Here is a 16,189-nt window from a genome sequence, read left to right as displayed (position 1 = left end):
TTATCTCAGGAAACTTAAAATCCCCCTCAAAGTTAAGATTTTTATGTGGTTTCTTGACCGTAAAGTTCTGTTAACGAAAGACAATCTTGCAAAAAGAAAGTGGACGGGATGTATGAAATGTAGTTTTTGTGACGCTGAGGAGTCCATTCAACATTTATTCATCTCTTGTCCTTTTGCTCAACTTGTGTGGAGAATTATTTACTTTACTTTTAATTTGCCCCCCTCCCCCTTTGGGAACTGGTTGAATGGGGTAGACAAAAAGACTAAGGCTCACATAAGGGTGGGAGTGTCTGCTATTTGTTGGGCTATTTGGAAGTGTAGGAATGATATTATTTTTAACAGATCCAGAGTTGTTCACTTTTTGCAGGTTATCTACAGGGCCACCGCTTTGATCCGTCTTTGGTCCTTTCTCCTCCCTGTGGACAAGCGGGAGCTTTCGACTTCTGGGTGCACCAGGCTGGAGACGGTCTCACGGTTTATGTCCAACCGGGCTGGCTGGCAGCATGTTGCTAGACTTCAGGATGCATAGACGGCTTCAGGATTCTTGCTATATTTGGCTTATTTTTGTTTCGACTTTGTGCGACCCATGATTTGTGTACTATGATGACATAATGTTGCAATAAAATGGATGTGTGCATCGCTCCGATGCAGAGGCCGGGGAGCTCCCCTTTTTGAAAAAAAAAGTAGTACAGAAAGGAGAGCGGATTTTTTGCACCTGGTGGCATTCACACCTGAAATCTGGGCCGTAGCCTTGGGCATGTGCCAAAAGAATTTTTCAGTGAAATACATTACCAAATACAGAGTACCTGGGCTACGAATACTATGGCACAGGTGTAAGACCCCGGGACCGGAATTATACAATTTAGCCCAAAATTGCTAACCTTTGCATAATTCAAGCCTCAGGTTCTTAACCTACGATAAACACTTCAATACATACATGCATTAATGTGCTCATCGCAGGATTTTGCAACATGAATATCATTACCAAACTCTACGGAAGAGAGAAATTACAAAGCTCATACAAGGAGCAGAATAACAATTATTACAAAGAGAGGACACATGTCCCAACATTACATCATTACATCAGCGGAAGTCGAATTATGCCCGAGTACGGACAAGAATACAGCATGGCCTGAAGAGGCTGGAAGCTGGAAGGAAACCCGCCACGAGTCTCAGAACTCTGATCTGGATCTCCTGGCTAAACATCGAATCCAACGTTGTGCTCCACGAAGAAGAAGCTAGCGGCTCACCTGCTCTGCTGGAACCTCTGAAGAAAACAACGTTGCAAAGCAACTGAGTACAAAGTACTCGCAAGACTTACGGGGAGATCTATGCTAGTATGCAACAAGTCTCAAAGGAGGGATAAGGTGGGGTTATGCAGCAGCAAACTTATCTGGAGAGACATACTAATAACAACGTCTAATGAGAGGATGAGAAGCGTCTACCAAGTGAGGTGATTAACCTATTTACTAAACACCAAACAACACAATCCTCATATCACCCCCTCAACACCCTGTGAGGAAGCAATCCAAAGGAAACTCACACTTAGGCAGTTTTAAGCATATCCAGAAATAATCCCTAATTACTAGTCAAGTGGTTGAGATTAAGTTGGTCAAGTTCTCTATGATCAAGTAATGACCAACCAAGTCGTCCATGACCGCGGACATGGCTTTCTGAAAGATTTATCCCTGCAGGGTGTGCCAATTTACCCGTACACGTTCGTCCAACCCTTATTGCCACTCGAGTAGGAACACACAAAAAGGTGTGTCGGCAGGATTGGGCGACACGACGTTTCCAAGCCACACAACTAATCCAGGGGACCAACCCAACTGAGTCTAATCCGAAACGAGAGCCCGACCGAAGCGTCGTACGGACTCAAGAGTTGCGTGGACAGTTGGTAGTGGTTCAGTGTCCGCAGAATGACCACTCCAGACTAGTGCCGCAGTCCTATATGTATGCAAAGTAACAACAAGTCTCCAAACACAACACCAGTGTACATGCGATATGCCAAATGGAATGTCCGAACTATGTGGCCTCTGGAAGAGCTATGAAACGAGTACTAAGCCGAGGGGGAACCCATATATTCTCCCACGAGCGGTTAGCGCGAAGTTTCTTGGGTCGGCGAAAACGAGAACTCAGTCCTTAGGTCGGCGCCAATGGAACAAAACACCAATGCGTTAGAGCACGGCCTCCCATCGTTGCCTTGTTACATTTTAAATATCATAACACAGTTTTAAGAATTGCAATTAAACATAAAGTAGCATGTGGATGTAGCAATTGTGGAACCCCAAATAAAAGGACACCAGACTCGCAACTAAGCATGACATCTAATGACCAAGATGTAGGAAAACAACAAACATGTGACATGGTAATAGGATAAGTAACAAGACATAGGGCAATAAGTAGAGCTGACTAAAGCTATGCAATCCTAGAGGCATCGTGACAAGAACCGAGAACGTAACTTAATGCAAGAATGAGAGAGAGACATTGGTATAATCAACATGTTCAAGGAATGACTGCTTGCCTGGAGTACTCAATTGCCCGGAATTGGGCGAGAATCCTGGAAGAAGAACACAAGTGCAGTCGTCGTCGCAGGAATCAAAGACTAGCGAGGAAGAAGCAAATACACCACATAAAATGAAAGAATAAGCATACAAGATACACAAGTTAATTGATATGCGCAATCAAAAAATGACGCGTGGCATAGGGATGATGCATGTCATATTAAGGAATCCGAAAGTAAATCCGATTTACAATTTACCAAGTTAAATGGAGTCCGAAACACCTACACATAGCACCTAAACAACTCCATATGCAAGGAATAGAGTTTAATTGATCAACTACACACAACAATGTGATAGTTGTATTAGCCTGCATGACAATGACATAGATAGGTGCGATGCATGTTTTAAAATAGGAAAAACACACCAAACAAACGAGTCGAACGGGGTTGCACATGCCAACGAGGTACCTGCAACTATCGACACTATCGGTACATACACGGCATCTCATACAACACATGAATATCGACAATCACAACCTACGGGTCTACGCCGAAGAACGGTCGGCTCACGGGACGGTCGCACGTTATACCTTGGACACGTGCGGCGTCGCGATGTAGAGGAAGTAGTCGACGTAGTCGTACACGTAATCGTCGTAGGCGTAATCGTCGTAGGCGAAGTAGCTGTTCACGTAGGCGATGTAGACGATGTAGTCGTTCAATCGTCGCGGTCGAAGTCGTTCAAGGCTCCGGCTCGGAGGTTCGTCGGTCTTCGCGGCACCCATCAAGGTTTTGGGCAGCAGCACGGCAAAACACACGTGGAGCGGCGGCAACAGCACCACATCAACCACACGAAGCCAAGTACAGCAGCAGAGGCGCTGGCCAGCAGGGCCCACAAGTCAGGTCTTAAGCAATTTCAGAAAAACAGAAAAAGACCAAAGAGGCACGCGCCTGCTTCCTGGGCTTGGAGATGGGCCAGAGAAGATGGGCCAGGAGGGGGCTCGGCTGGGCTTGGGCGAGCCGGGCTTGCTCGGGCCTTCGGGCTGGAGGCAGAGGAGGCTGGTGGGGAGCGCTGCAGGCGGGCGGCGCGGAGCGGTGGAGACGGAGCGGTCGGGTCGATGTGCGCGGCGTGGAGGAGCTGCGGGGTGAGGCGGCGCCGGCCGGGGTTGCAGGCGGCGGCGAGGCGGTCGTGGGTGAGCAGGGGACGCCCGGGGAGAAGAGGGCGCGCGGGGGAAGCGAGGGCGTGCGCGGGGGAGACGAGGAGGCGCGCGGGCGGACGCGCGCGGAGGAGGGCGCGGGAGCGGCCGGAGGAGAGAGCGGCGTCGGGGAAGAGAGAGGCGGAGCGGGAGGAGGCGCGACCGGTGGTGAGAGAGGAAGAGGCGCGCGGGGCAGACAGAGCTCGGGCGGCGTGGGGAGCAAGGGCGGCGCCAGAGAAAAATGGGAGGCGCGCGGCGGCGGACGCGGGAGGAAGAAGGGAAGAAAGAAAAGAATAAAAACTAGGGAGCTAGGTTTTATATGCAAAAGTTAGGGTTTGGTCTTTTGGGCTAACAAAAGCCTCAAACAAAAATACGGTTTTTGCAATTTTAGATTTTTTTGCAATAAGACAAGAGATAAGAGGCTAGGTCTAATTAAACCCGGGAATAATTTGTCCAACTCAAATTAGGATTTGTACGAAATAGTTTTACGCTTTAGGAAACACAACAAATGACAAACACACGACAACGTTGATAATGACATGAGCATGAAACATGATGTCAACAAATAAATTACAAACAAGTCCAAAAAGACTTAAAAGGAAAAGAGTTGGTTTCGGGCTGTTACAACAGGCCCACCGTCCTCTTCTCCACGCCACGAGGCCCTCCACGGCACACAAACCCTCTCTCTCCTCTCGTCTCTCCCTCCTTATTTGTGGATGCCATCTCAGGCATCTTCCCCGTGTTGCCATTAGGCATCTCGGGCAACTAGTCCAATACCATTAGCCTTACAACGACACTAGGGGAACGCTTACTTATACAGGCAGCTTTTTCCTTGCTCTTAATTTAATTGCTAGGCCGGCTCATCAAATCTTATAATTAATCTAGGAGAGAAACAGTAGGGTCTTTACGCACCTTTTACTTGAAAAACTGACCTGGAGAAAAGCTCTTCAGGAAGGATATACTCCTATGTTGCTACTGTAGAGTGTAGGAGTAATTAAGGCAGTAAAAGCTCTTCAAGAACCCTCCTTAATTAAGCTCGACGAGGATGGATTGATTGCTGTTAAAGAGCAAGAACTGCAAGGAGATAAACTGGGGATTTTAGGGAGGCTTAGGAAGGCAGAGAATGGTAGGTGGAGTCGTTATCCATTAGGATTTAGGACCAAACAAAGACATCTCCATCGATCCCTCCCCAGCCATGTGCTCACTATTATTTAAAATTCTTAGCCGTTGTCTCTTTCGATGTACTATGATCACTTGAATAACTTATAACTTAAAGGTAGAACCAGTGCATATGCTCCCAGATGCAAAGATTGATATACAAAACCTACTTTCGCATGACAAAAGTTTTCAAAAAATACTTATGCCCAGCGTAAATAAAAACAAACTTAGTGCCTAAAATTTTGCAATTTGTAGAGCAACGGTTTTTTTATAGAGCCCAGACACGTTATTTTCCCATGAAAAATGTACAAGCCCATGACACACAAACATGTACCTAGAAATGGCTTATTTAAACAATAAAACGGGGTAACTAAATCAGTGGGCAAGTGATAACTGTAACAAAAACGACAGGGCAACTACATTAGTTCTACGATGATAATTATAACATAAACAACTGGGTAACTACATCGGTAACCATGGGGCAACTATACGAATATTATGATGACAAGTCCTACATGAATAGTTGGGTATTACACAGTGTTATGGTAGTAAATCTTATATATTGAACAAGTGGTTTGATCTCTTTCACGGGCGCCTCATCGGTCGGTAGTTTTTAACACAAGATAGAGAAATCACTCTCGTCGCCCAGAGGAACAGTAGTACCATATGAAGTTGTTGTGGCAGTACTCACATGTCAATTTTCTCCTCCTCGGTCCATGGCGCACCCTTCCTCCTCCCCTTCTCCAGCATGCGGTTGACGTGCAACTTCACATAGCCTCCCCCGAACCGGCACAAGTACCGAAATCCCTAGCTCCGGCATGCCTGCCAATGCTGTCCTGCTGCAGGGCGAAGGCCGCCGTTGCCATCATTGCCGCTGTAGACAGGGAAGAACACCATGCTGGACTCGATTTGTTGGACGTTGACCTCAAGTTCCATTCCTTACAAGATAACATATACCACGTACATACTTAAGGGTATGTGAGGGTGGTAACTGAATGTGTGAGGGTGACACCCGTCATGTGAGGATAGCACCCAGCGTATGAGGGTGGTGTCCGAATGTGTAAGGGTAGGTAACCGAGTTGTTGTTGTGTGTATTAGGATGTGTGTGGTTTCCACACTAGTTTAGGACTATGTCTTCAATTGCAGTATATATAGCCCTTTGTGCCTCTAGTCAATACAAGAAAATCATTTGTCCCATTCTCGAAAGTTAACAATTATATCAGAGAATAGTTGTAGAAAAAATTGGACTGTTAAAGACTTCTAGCGTCTTCCCAACTACTTTTCCTTGAAATTTCATCCTTCTTAAAACCCATATAAACCTTGAAAAATGAATGACAGCTACTCTTACTCACCTGGTCATTACGTCGAACACGTTTGATGCATAGAGCGCCTCTCACTGAGATGACAGCGGAGGAAGCACTGGCTCGCCTTGCTTTGTCGGGTGCTTGCTGCTGCTAGAGAGAAGAAGGACGTGGAACTCTATTCGGGCTTCAATTCAGTCTGCAGGAAAACCACACGCATGTTGGCGACATGTGAAGATCTCAGCTGCGGCCGCGCGATTTTGGACCCTGCACGCCGGGCTGAGAGAGAGCAAGCACGGTTGCAGGGGAAGAGGAGGAGGAGAGGGCACTGGGTGTGAAGCATTCGAGGCTCGCCGTCGCCGGCCGGCGGCAACGCCATCGAACAGGAACTCTGAGATCTTTCACCGTTCGCCGACAGTTTAAATATATATATATTTTTTTTAGAATCACCTGGGAAGTCTCCCCACCTGAATTTCTGAATTTCATAACTCAAACACAAGTTCTACGTATTCGCGAGTCGCGAGGACAGGTAATTCCGCCAAGACACGGAGTCTACCTTTAAATCGGCATTTTTTAGCCCATGAACCCAAAGGGACGAGACATCTATGATGTTCTTTAAAATTACATTAGGCGGCATAAACTGATCGCGGAAAACAACACTATTTCGTGAATCCCAAATCATCCAGAGAATGGATAACAGCGTTTCATGCCAAATGGAGGACGGCAGACCAGGAGGCGGAAGGACATACCATCGTGATGAGGAAGCCACGAGCGTGGCACCAATAGCAGTCCAAACTTGAAGGCTGGGAGAGCAACCAAAGAAAAGATGATGGCATGATTCAGTGCTGACAGAACATTTCGGGCAAGCCTCATCAGAAATAATGTTCTTGCGGAACAGGTTTCTTCGCATGTTAAGACGATCCTTGTACAGCAGCCAACCGAAGATCTTGACTTTAATTGGAACGTGGCTTGACCAGATGAGAGACGCATCAATGTCCAGCGCACCGGGGCAGAGGATGCGGTAGGCGTTCTTAGTGGAGAAGGGCTTTCCATCAATGAGAGTCCGGGCGTCAGGTGCCTGAGAGAGACAAAAATCCTGCAACAGAGTGGATATGGACTGAAGCTCGGAAGCAGCAGCCACTGTGAGTCTATTCCGCAAGGGTAAATTTAGACCTTCATTAAGCGCAACATTAACTCTTTGGAAGGGAGCAGTACTATGGAAAAAATAGCTGGGTATAGAACAGACAAAGGCTCATGAAGAATCCATCTATCTAACCAGAAGAAGGAGGATTTCCCATCACCCACATTGACAGAAGTAATTGCTCTAAGAATTGGGAGATAGTTCTTTATAATAACTTTAGGGTGGGAGGTGGCATTAGATGCAGCTTCTAACTCACAGGAGGTATCTCTAATAACCCACTGAACCCATGGCAAATCTGTGGAGTGTAAAAATCTGAAAGCAAATATCAACAACAAACATGTGTTTTGTGTCTGGAGGTTTTTGACGCCTAAACCACCAATATTTTTAGGTTTTGAAATTGAGTCCCATGCCACCAAACATTGAGATCCAGAGCACGTATCGTCTTGAGTCCAGAAGAAAGCACGACGTTTCTTGTCAAAGCGTTCAGTGGTCAGCATGTTTAGGTCAAAGGCCGACATGCAGTATGTAGGGAGGCAGTCGAGGACCGAGGAAACCAAGGTCAGTCGACCACCTTTTGAGAGCAAGCGAGCACGCCAGCCGGATAGGTAGGAACCGCATTTGTCAATAAGTGGAGCGAACGCCGAACTATGCAGTTTGAGAGGTGAAAGGGGCAAGCCAAGGTAAGTTTGGGGGAAGGATGAGATGGAGCAATTTAGGGAGGTTGCCATACTTGCAGCTAGGGCCTGGTTCACATTAAGAGGTATGAAGGTTGTTTTATGAAAGTTTATAGCTAAGCCTGTCGCATCAGAGAAAAGATCTGAGTTTTTATTTTTGCCGCAGCTCTAGGACATGCCCGAGCGATAATTATGGTGTCGTCGGCATATTGTAGGGTGGCAGGGGGCATGTCATCGCGTAGAGGATGCAAGATAGTTCTCGAAGAAAATTCCTTTCTAATCATTTGTTGCAAGAGGTCAGCCACGATGATGAACAGATATGGAGATAGAGGATCTCCCTGGCGAAGGCCATTCCGACATTGAAACCATGCACCTGGCACACCATTTAGAAGGACAGCTGTTTTGCCAGAGGATAGAAGGTCAGAGATCCAAGAACACCACTTATCGGGGAAGCCTCGATGCCTGAGAATTTTTAGAAGAGAATCCCAGCAGACGGAGTCGAAGGCTTTTCTGAAATCAAGCTTAATGACCATGGTTGGAGCTTTACGTTTGAAACAGCAGCTTAGGAGTTCAGCCGCATAGGCAAAGTTATCCGAGATGCATCGTCCCGGAATGAAGCCAGTTTGGTCACCATTAACAAGTGAAGGGATAAGAGGCTTAAGACGAGTCGTTAGTATTTTTGCAGCAGTTTTGATTGGGCCATTCTGCAGTGATATTGGTCGGAACGCATCTGGAGTACGAGTTACTTCTTTTTTAGGCAACAAAGCAATAAAAGCCCCGTTGATACGATCAAGGTCGGCGTCGCCATTCTGGAAATCAGACAGGAAGCCAAAAAGCTTAAACTTGACAGTGGGCTAAAAAAAATTTATGCCCGGCGTAAATGAAAAAACCTCTTTTTTAGACGAATAAAAATGAACTTACATCCTAAAATTTTGCAATTTGTATAGAAAATGATTCCTTTTTTTTCACATGGCCTAGACAAGTTCTTTTTCCGTGAAAGAATTTACAAGCCCATGGCACACTCAAACATGTACCTAGAAATGGCTTATCTGGACAATAAAAAATGTTTTTGTTTTTTCTAACAGCAAATACCTCTTTATTTCATAGAAACAATTGTTACATCTTCAAGGAGGAGAGGTACTATGCTAGGGGGAGGGGAAGTAAACCAAGAACTAATTGGATTATGTTTAGCGAGCTGAGCCAGTTCATGTGCCACTGAATTCGATTCACGGCCACAGTGCTTGACCTCAAGGCGAGATAGATCCTCCATTAAGCTGAGGCAGTCTTCGTAAATTGCTGCTGCCGCTCCCATCGGCTGAGAGCCTGTCGTGATGGCTTGAACTACATCCGAAAAGAATCAGATTCGATGATCACCCTGGTACATCCAGTCAAGGCCACCAGTTCTAGCCCAATCCGCACAACATGGGCTTCAGCCGCCTCAACATCTGCCACAAAATCAATCTTCCAGTTGGTAGCAGAGACAAAATTACCGTGATGGTCACGGATGATTGCTCCCATAGTGGCGCGCAGGGAATCAGCATCGAAGCCGGCGTCGACGTTCAGCTTGACCCTGTCCGTCGGAGGCTTCGTCCATCCTTGCTTTTTCAAGTGAGCTTTGGATGGAGAAGCTGCGGTGAAGTTGGCCGCTAGGGATCTGATCGCAAAGGCTGATTGGGCTGGCAGTTGGACAGGTTCATCGTGCCCTATTTTGTGTCGTTCCCACCAGAGATACCAACACGTTGTAGCAACCAATTCCGGAAAGCCATCAGGAGGAATCCCCGACCTGAACGAGGAGCACAGCAAGAACTCAAGCACAGCCGAACCAGCTCTATCATACTCAAGAGCTTCGGAGATAAACTTCTGGCATTCCAGGAGCGACCAAATCTCGGCTGCCCTCGGGCATTTAAAGAGCATATGCAGAATATCTTCAGCTCCTATAGCACAGAGAGGACACTGCCCACTAACTTTGATGTGTCTATTAGCGAGAACCACCCGGCAAGGCAAAGCACCATGGAGTGTCCTCCAAACAAAGATTTTAACTTTAGCTGGGATCCTGAGCTTCCATAACGTTTTCCAAGCAGTGTTATTAGTCGATGACTCCATATCACCTGTATTACGGATCTTCCGCCCATATTGGTGCAACCACTCGGCATGATAAGCCGACTTGACTGAAAAAGTGCCGGATTTTGTCAAGTTCCAGCAACAAAGTCATCGTCAATACGGTTGGACAGAGGGATGGATAAGATGCGTTGCACGTCCACTTCACAGAAGGTTTGCCGCACCAAATCAACATCCCAATCACCAGTAGCCGGGATAATTAAATCACTCACCTTAGAAATTAAGTGCTGGCCACGCTGTGATATGACTCTTCTGGACGGCGTATTAGGAATCCAAGCATCATCCCAGATGTTGATGTGTTCTCCATATTAGCCACACGCCAAACATGGCCGAGTTTGAATGTTTTAAGTCCCGACATTATGCTCTGCCATGTAAAGGAGGAACCCTTCTTCAATTGGGCATTTAGAAGATCACCATCTGGGTAGTATTTGGCTCTCAAAATTGAAGCACAGAAGGAGTTCGGGTCTGAAATAAGACGCCAGGCTTGTTTAGGTAACATAGCTTGGTTATAGCAGTGGATATCTCGGAATCCCATGCCTCCCTTGGCCTTCGGAATACACAATTTCCACCAGGCGAACCAATGCATCCTTTTATGACTCTCATCATCGCCCCGCCAGTAGCGCGACATAGCGTCTGTTATCCCCTTACATATTTGTTTTGGGATATTGAACACTGACATCGCATAAGATGGGATGGCCTGAGCAACTGATTTCAGAAGCACTTCTTTGCCGCCCACCGAAAGCATTTTTTCCTTCCAGCCTGAGGTACGTTTCTTCACCCGATCAACGAGAAATTGGAAACAATCCGAGCGGTCAGCGCCAACAATTGGCGGGAGCCCGAGGTACTTGTCAGAGAGGGCCTCTGTCATAATGTCCAAAGTTTCACAAACCTTCTGCCTTTGAACAACATCTGTATTTGGGCTGAAGAAGATGCTCGATTTGTCTACACTAACAAGTTGACCAGAGGCGCAGCAATAGTCATCTAAGATCCGCTTAAGGCAGGTTGCATTCAACTCATCTGCATCCATAAGGATAAGTGAGTCATCCGCAAATAGGAGATTCGTCACAGCCGGTGCATCCTTGCAAACACGGACGCCTTTTAGTTCTCCTTGGTTAGGCATGTCTCAGCTCCGCCGATAGCCCTTCTGAACAAAGCAGAAAAAGATAAGGAGACAGGGGATCTCCTTGGCATAGGCCGCACGTCGGGGAAAAAAAGTCTGTCTCACTCGAGTTAAAACGGACTTTATATCCAACAGATGAAACGCAAGACATCACCAGTTTAATCCAATCTGCATGAAAACCCAGCCGGACCAATATACCTTCGAGGAAAGTCCACTCCAAAAAAAAATGTTTTTGTTTTGTTTTGCAGAGGACACAAAAATGTATGTTTCTCTATGAAAATAAGACGGGTTCCTGGACATGCAAGGGCCTGGGCTACTGGGCCGTGTCGCAGCACAGCCAAAACGTGTAGCTAAATTTTTTCCAGCCTGCATGATACTTCCCTAAAAAAAACTCCAGCTTTGACTATTGTTGTTAGTTATGTTATATCAAAATTAATCTCTCGTATGTAATTTCTGTTGTAGTTTCTTACTATATGCAGGTAGCTTACATAGATTCTGCATAAAGTCAATGATGTCATTTAGTATTTCAGTTCATCTCCAGTTGATATTATCTACATAGAATGAAAAGACAACACTATACAGGTGATGTGTATAAGTGTGTCATCAGCAGGTTGTGTATACAGCAAACAGCAACTGGTTCAAGCACCATGGAAACCAGTCCCAGAAACATATGACTGATCGTAATATAAAAGAAATTCCTGCTCAATTTGAGGAAGCGAAAAAATAAACAGCTCGTACCGTCTTCGCCTGTCGAGCTTGGAGGATATATGGAACTTGACTGACGTAACGGAGAAGAAGCAGAATCAATGGCCATGTTGGACTCAATGAAGGTCAGAGACAGGGAAGAGAGAACAAAAATTATTATGTACTTCTGAAACACTCAGACAGCAACGAAAACTTATTCAGCAACTCAACTCATGATGTTTACAATAGGTAGCATCACAGATAGCATAGCAGATAACAAGGTTACTCCAAAGCACAACAGATAACTCGAACAGAAAATATTTTCGTGCCACTAAAGAAAAGCCAAAACTCATCTCTTATTTCAGCGTATCACTGAATCCACCTATTACAAATTGGGCATATGATTGAATTGATGCATTTAAACATCAACAGAGTGAAAACAAAAAACAAAAAACTGCAAATTTAGTCCGAAACACATACACCACACTCCCAACATTGCCCCAGCTTACAGTCGCCATATACAACACAAGGTTCATACATGAATGATTTTGCACATTTACGCCAACATATAACCCCCCATGTTACAGCTGCTTCTGCTTTACACACATGATGTAACCACAGCAGACAACGCCCCAATTTCACCCCCATCTGGGTACTCCAATAGTCCAATTACACAAATATGGAACAGGTAATGGAGGTTTGTCACCGGGCCTTTTCAGATTCAGATTTTGCCGGTGGTGCAACAAGGGTCCTCCAAAGGTACCGTCCGCTTGCCATGTCCACCATTGTCCAGAAACCTGTTTTCGCAGCTGATGCCACCTGCATTTACACGAAAATATATGTTTCAGTCATGGGGACCAATTCTCGTCGTAGAAGCAAATATGAAGCACTTCATTTCCAAATCAATTGGCACTTCCAACCCAAGTAGCCATCAAATGTGACAATAGTTCGGCTTTTTTTTCTTAATCATGAATGCAACAATAGTTTAAATACTGAGCTCATTGAGCCATAAATCGGATCATGTTTGCATATACAGTTCCAGTCTTCCAGCTAAGTCAATGCAGTAAAAATTATCGAGTATAAGCTTGGATGCTCAATCAGAAAGACTGACAAAACATAGATACCCAATTAAGCCTGTATTTTGCAAGCAAATATTGCTTCACTCTCAGGAACCAATTCTTATCACATGAGCAATCTGAAGAACTTCTCTTGCAAATCTTGTATGCAATGGTTGCTGTGGTTCAATCCTAAATCTAATGGCACTTATCAACGAGCCATGGACTATGCAGCTAGACAGGTTAGCTAACATAACTACTACAGTACTTATCATGCATACAAACAACTGGTTGAATTCTTGGCTAATGCAACAGAAACATTTCAGTGCAGCTGCAAACATAACATACGTAGGTTTCCGACCATTGACAAAAATCAAAATGCTTGAAACTTTGGCCGGTTCCATTATTTTCCGTTTACAAGGGTATTCGCCCCTACAGCTACGTACTGTTTTCTCCGATTAGCACGGGATTAGCAGAATTAGTGCAAATCCTTAGCCTGCAGCTATGAAACGGATCTTTGAAGCTACGTATCACCACTGTTAACAAACACTCCGATGCGTAAACATTAAGAACAAAGCCACTAAAAGTTACTAGTCAGTGGAAGTATCAAGAAGCCACAACCAGGAACAATTTGTCAATACTACATCAACATCATTAAGAACCTTGTAGACGCATGCCTAAAACAGAAGGCATGTTCATGTCCTCAGCGAACTTAGACATCAAAAGTTCAAAACCAGCATATCCACAATACGCAGGCTTAATAATCCCATTGTTTGTAGACACAAAGGCCTAATCTTATCTTCCACACGAACACACCGGAAATCAAATTCAGGACAATGTTTGTGCGAATGCACGCTAAGATTTATAAAAAGAAAAGGGGGAATAGCAGCGGCAAAGGGATTGTACCTTGGAATGGAGCGGCGGCGCGGGGGCCCTGGGCGAGTCGGTCCCCTTGTCCTCGTCCTCGTCGTCCTGGAAGAAGTCGGGTTGCTCGGCCTTGAGCCCCCGGAGGAGGAAGAAGCCGGCGATGGTGGCGGAGAGGAAGATGAGTATCACCCTCAGCGGGCACATCGTCTCTCCCTTCCTTCCTTCCCCTTCCCCCAAATCACCCTCAGCGGACAAATCCCTTCCTTCAGGTGCCCTGCGCGGCGCGACGAGAATGGGGAGAGGAGGAAGAGGAAGAGGAGCAGGGTTGTTGTGGTGGGCGGATTCCTCCTCGACCTTGTTTGACCAGCGAGCGGGGGAGCGAGGAAGGACGCGCCACCACCACGCGCCACCTAACGCCTGCGGCTTTTCGGCAACGGAGCCTTGTTTCTTTTCTTTTTCTCCGCAGGGAATTAACAAACTGGACTGACAGGTCTCGTGGATGGCGAGCGACTCCGGGCTTCTTTATTCCGCGGGAGGATCCCTCCGGCTCGGATCCCCGTCCCCGTCGGCGGCAGGAGGAAGAAGACGAAGGAAAAAAGGAGTTGTTTTTATTTCCCTTTGGCGAAGAAAAGGGAGAAATTGGCGGAGGAAGACGAGACGAAGAGAGGAGGAGGCCTTCGTTTGTCCTTGTGGGATTTGCGGGCCCGCATCTCAGTATCTTCGAGGGACTTTCGGGCCCGCATGTCAGTGAACGAGCATGCTTGCGCTGCCAGTATTTGAGTAGACATTGGCTTGCTTATCAATTGGCAAATGTTCAATTAGCAAGGAAATTGAACTAAATTTTGCGTTGAGTTATTAGCTTGCCAAAACATTGCAACCATCCAAATAAAAAAGGGATTTGTAAGTTTTGGTCACTATCCAAACAAGAGACATATGACCTTTTTCGGACTTTTTTCTTGGTTTCCGTATCAGGTGGGGAAAAAGAAAAGAAAAGGATTGCGTTTCATGTTTTTCCTTGGGTGCGTTTTCACTTCTCTTTGGCTTCAAGGTTTGTTTCAACATTAACTGCTTAATTAATTGTGCACATGTGTCCTCTCTATTGTTAATTGTTGGCAAGATACTTGCCTAGCCGCCACCATGTCTTAATGTGCATACGTCCTCCTCTGTATAGATTGACAATCACAAGTAGTCAAACGGTTTATCAGCAAAGTTGTCGTTGACGAGGTCGATGCATGCCAGTGAAAACAGTGGGGATTAAGTACTTCGTTTGAGTTAATTCAGTTTATGTGCTGTGATGATGTGGGTTAGTATGCATGAGACTTGCTAACCATATATAAGACCCTTTCTTTGTCGATCTTCTAGAATGTCTCTGCGTTGTAAGCACGTTACTTTAATTACAACCCAGATAAATAATAAATGAACGGTTTTGCTATTGAAAAAATGTCTATTTTTTTGTTAGAGATCAATCGACTCGCTTGACCGTTGGATATTGACGAGAGAGTAAGGATGACACCCAGATCTTAATCCAATAGCTCTAACCGTCAACTAAGATTCAAGTGTTTTGCTTAAAAATCAGATGTCCCGGATATAGTCACACCCATAAGTAAAATAGATTAAAAGGAATTAATAGGTGGCACGTCGACAATCATTGGCATTGCCAAATGATTAGCTTAATCCAACTGTCTGCTGGAAAAATGTCAAACAGACGCATACATACGTAGGTGATGAGTGGTTGCCAACTACTGGATTATTATTGGTTAACTACTTCTAGTTAGTATTGGAGAGCACATTTGTCCTTTCATGGCTAGCTAGCCAGCTGCTGCTGACTCCTAGAAGGAACAATGGATATATATTCCATATAAACAACTATATATGGATACAGTCATCCTTGCTCTTACAACATGTATAATAAGTATAATAAGTAGATAGATGGCGGCGTATCCAGTGAAAATCTTCATTCGGTGCAAACCGTGCAAACTTCATAAAAGTCATATTTAAAAGTTTCAAAAACAATTCTACAAAAATACCATATGTTGGGAGTGTGATGTTCTACAAACCTGCAAAATTTCAAGTTCAAAGTCAGAATCATTTGGAAGAAACTAAAAAGAGAAATTTACGATGAATAGTGTCAGACATTGAAAGATCACTATTCATGCAGAATTTGTTTTTTTCGCTGCTACCAAATTCCATTGAGTTTGGACTTGAAATTTTGCACATATATAAAACATCACTTTAACATATGTAATTTTTTTGAGATTTTTTTTAACCTTTTTCGATGGAGTTTTCACAGTTTGCACCGTAGAGGTGATTTTCACCGGATATTTTGCCTAGATGGCAGATGGATTGCTGTTGTTGTTGTTGTCAGCACTGACAGG

The 16,189-nt window shown here is 45.2% G+C and overlaps 1 protein-coding gene, 1 long non-coding RNA gene and 1 other non-coding gene across 3 annotated transcripts; 1 reads left to right on the top strand and 2 right to left on the bottom strand.

Moving 5' to 3' along the window:
• Positions 1-2,704: 2,704 nt before the first annotated feature.
• LOC112272308 lies at positions 2,705-6,756 on the bottom strand. Its single transcript, XR_002965938.1, has 2 exons — positions 6,207-6,756; positions 2,705-4,770 (listed from the first exon to the last, which is right to left on the bottom strand). It is a non-coding gene; the product is annotated as an uncharacterized LOC112272308 (long non-coding RNA).
• On the top strand, positions 5,792-5,861 carry MIR9480A (microRNA MIR9480a). Its single transcript, NR_127080.1, has one exon. It is a non-coding gene; the product is annotated as a microRNA MIR9480a (primary transcript).
• A 5,456-nt stretch (positions 6,757-12,212) lies between the features above and the next one.
• Positions 12,213-14,456, bottom strand: LOC100828537. Its single transcript, XM_003577792.4, has 2 exons — positions 13,854-14,456; positions 12,213-12,711 (listed from the first exon to the last, which is right to left on the bottom strand). Exons 1-2 carry the CDS (start codon positions 14,016-14,018, stop codon positions 12,595-12,597), a joined length of 282 nt encoding a protein of 93 aa, XP_003577840.1. The 5' UTR covers positions 14,019-14,456; the 3' UTR covers positions 12,213-12,594.
• Between the last annotated feature and the right edge of the window lie 1,733 nt (positions 14,457-16,189).

The sequence above is a fragment of the Brachypodium distachyon genome, chromosome 4 (genome assembly GCF_000005505.3).
Source record: "Brachypodium distachyon strain Bd21 chromosome 4, Brachypodium_distachyon_v3.0, whole genome shotgun sequence".
Taxonomy (NCBI): domain Eukaryota; kingdom Viridiplantae; phylum Streptophyta; class Magnoliopsida; order Poales; family Poaceae; genus Brachypodium; species Brachypodium distachyon.
Note: the sequence above shows the minus strand (reverse complement) of the source record. Positions and strands in the feature narration are given on the sequence as shown.